General features: G+C 52.6%; 2 protein-coding genes across 2 annotated transcripts; both read right to left on the minus strand.

Annotated features, from left to right (window-relative positions):
- Window positions 1-221: 221 nt before the first annotated feature.
- Pmar_PMAR020822 (hypothetical protein) lies at window positions 222-408 on the minus strand (the record flags this gene model as incomplete). Its single annotated transcript, XM_002780910.1, has 1 exon — window positions 222-408. A coding segment is annotated over one exon (187 nt), but the record flags the coding sequence as incomplete, so codon positions are not given.
- A 193-nt stretch (window positions 409-601) lies between these two features.
- Window positions 602-969, minus strand: Pmar_PMAR020823 (hypothetical protein; the record flags this gene model as incomplete). Its single annotated transcript, XM_002780911.1, has 2 exons — window positions 602-849; window positions 897-969. Coding segments are annotated over 2 exons (321 nt in total), but the record flags the coding sequence as incomplete, so codon positions are not given.
- Window positions 970-1267: the final 298 nt, after the last annotated feature.

Consider the following 1267-nt stretch of genomic DNA (forward strand, 5'->3'; position numbering starts at 1 on the left):
GTATCTACCAGTCCCTGGCAGGCAGCTAACCTATAGGCCTCAGCGGCATCCATGTGCCCCCGACGCCGTCTACTATGCCGTCTGGCGCTCCCTTCCTCATCGCTTCCTCCAGGCGTGGATGGTGGTGGAGGACTACCGCTGCTTGCCGACTCTGTATTCTCTGCAACAATAACACCTGTGGGAATTCACTACCAATTCAAACAGAACATGAGCACACCTACTTTTCTTCACTGGTGTCTTTGGTTCTACTGCTGCTACCGGCTCCATCGACGGACTCTCAGTCTTCCTCCGCTTGGCAGTAGAAGACGAGGCAGCATTCTTAGGTGGCCGTCCCCTCTTCTTCCTCGGTGGGGTCTCCACCGGAGTATTCTTCTCCGCCTCAGGGCCTTCTACTGCGGCCGCGACCATGTTGCTGACTGGAGTAGACGATTGTGATGCAACAGCTGAAAAACGACCGGGGATGTGGAGCGGACACTGTGGCCAGCATTCGTACTAGATTTCCTCTTCTTCGCCTCGCTTCGTTGTTGTTGTACCTCTTGCCGTAGTTTCTTATTCAACTCCTTATGCTGGGCCTGCAGCTGCATCCTCTGCTCAGCCTCGATCACTGAATTACGCTTCCGCCGTCCACTGGCTGGAGTCTAAAAATGGAGACGGTCAGTGCGCAGGTTCGATCCCCGGTGAAGGCATTATTAAATATCCAAGCCTGCGTCCTCACCCCAGTATCGCCGTCAAGCTGTGCGGCCTGCTTCCCTAATTCTTCCGCTTTCTTGAAGGAGTCGAAGGTAATAGACGGATGGTGGTTGACCATACTAGCTCCGCTCAAGGGTGTGGTCGGAATGGAAGACTTACCTAAAACGCTCCGTGCCCCCAGCAGACCTCGTGCCAAGGGCTACTACTTGATTTCGGCTTCGGCTCTGGTTCCACCTCCTCCCGAGTATCCAACCACTGACGATAAACTCTCGGGTCCACCTACAACAACGTGCGTGAAAAAACACCTCAAACGGACTAAATCACGCATTTTTTCGGCTTACCGCTTTGATATCCTTCTTCTTCCGAAACCAGTCGTCGAGAATAATGTACGAGTCACGGCGGCTCTTAGTAAAACCTGAGCATCATCAACGACAATGGAAGGCACCATCTACATCCACCTCCTTTCAACTCACCTATCCATACCGCGTCATCTGTGTACTGCAAGTCGGGATTCTTGCTCCTAACCTCTTCGAAAACACCGTCCTTTTCAAAGTGCAACAACAAGAGATAGGCGTTT

The sequence above is a fragment of the Perkinsus marinus genome, assembly GCF_000006405.1.
Source record: "Perkinsus marinus ATCC 50983 genomic scaffold scf_1104296943940, whole genome shotgun sequence".
Taxonomy (NCBI): Eukaryota; Perkinsozoa; order Perkinsida; family Perkinsidae; genus Perkinsus; species Perkinsus marinus.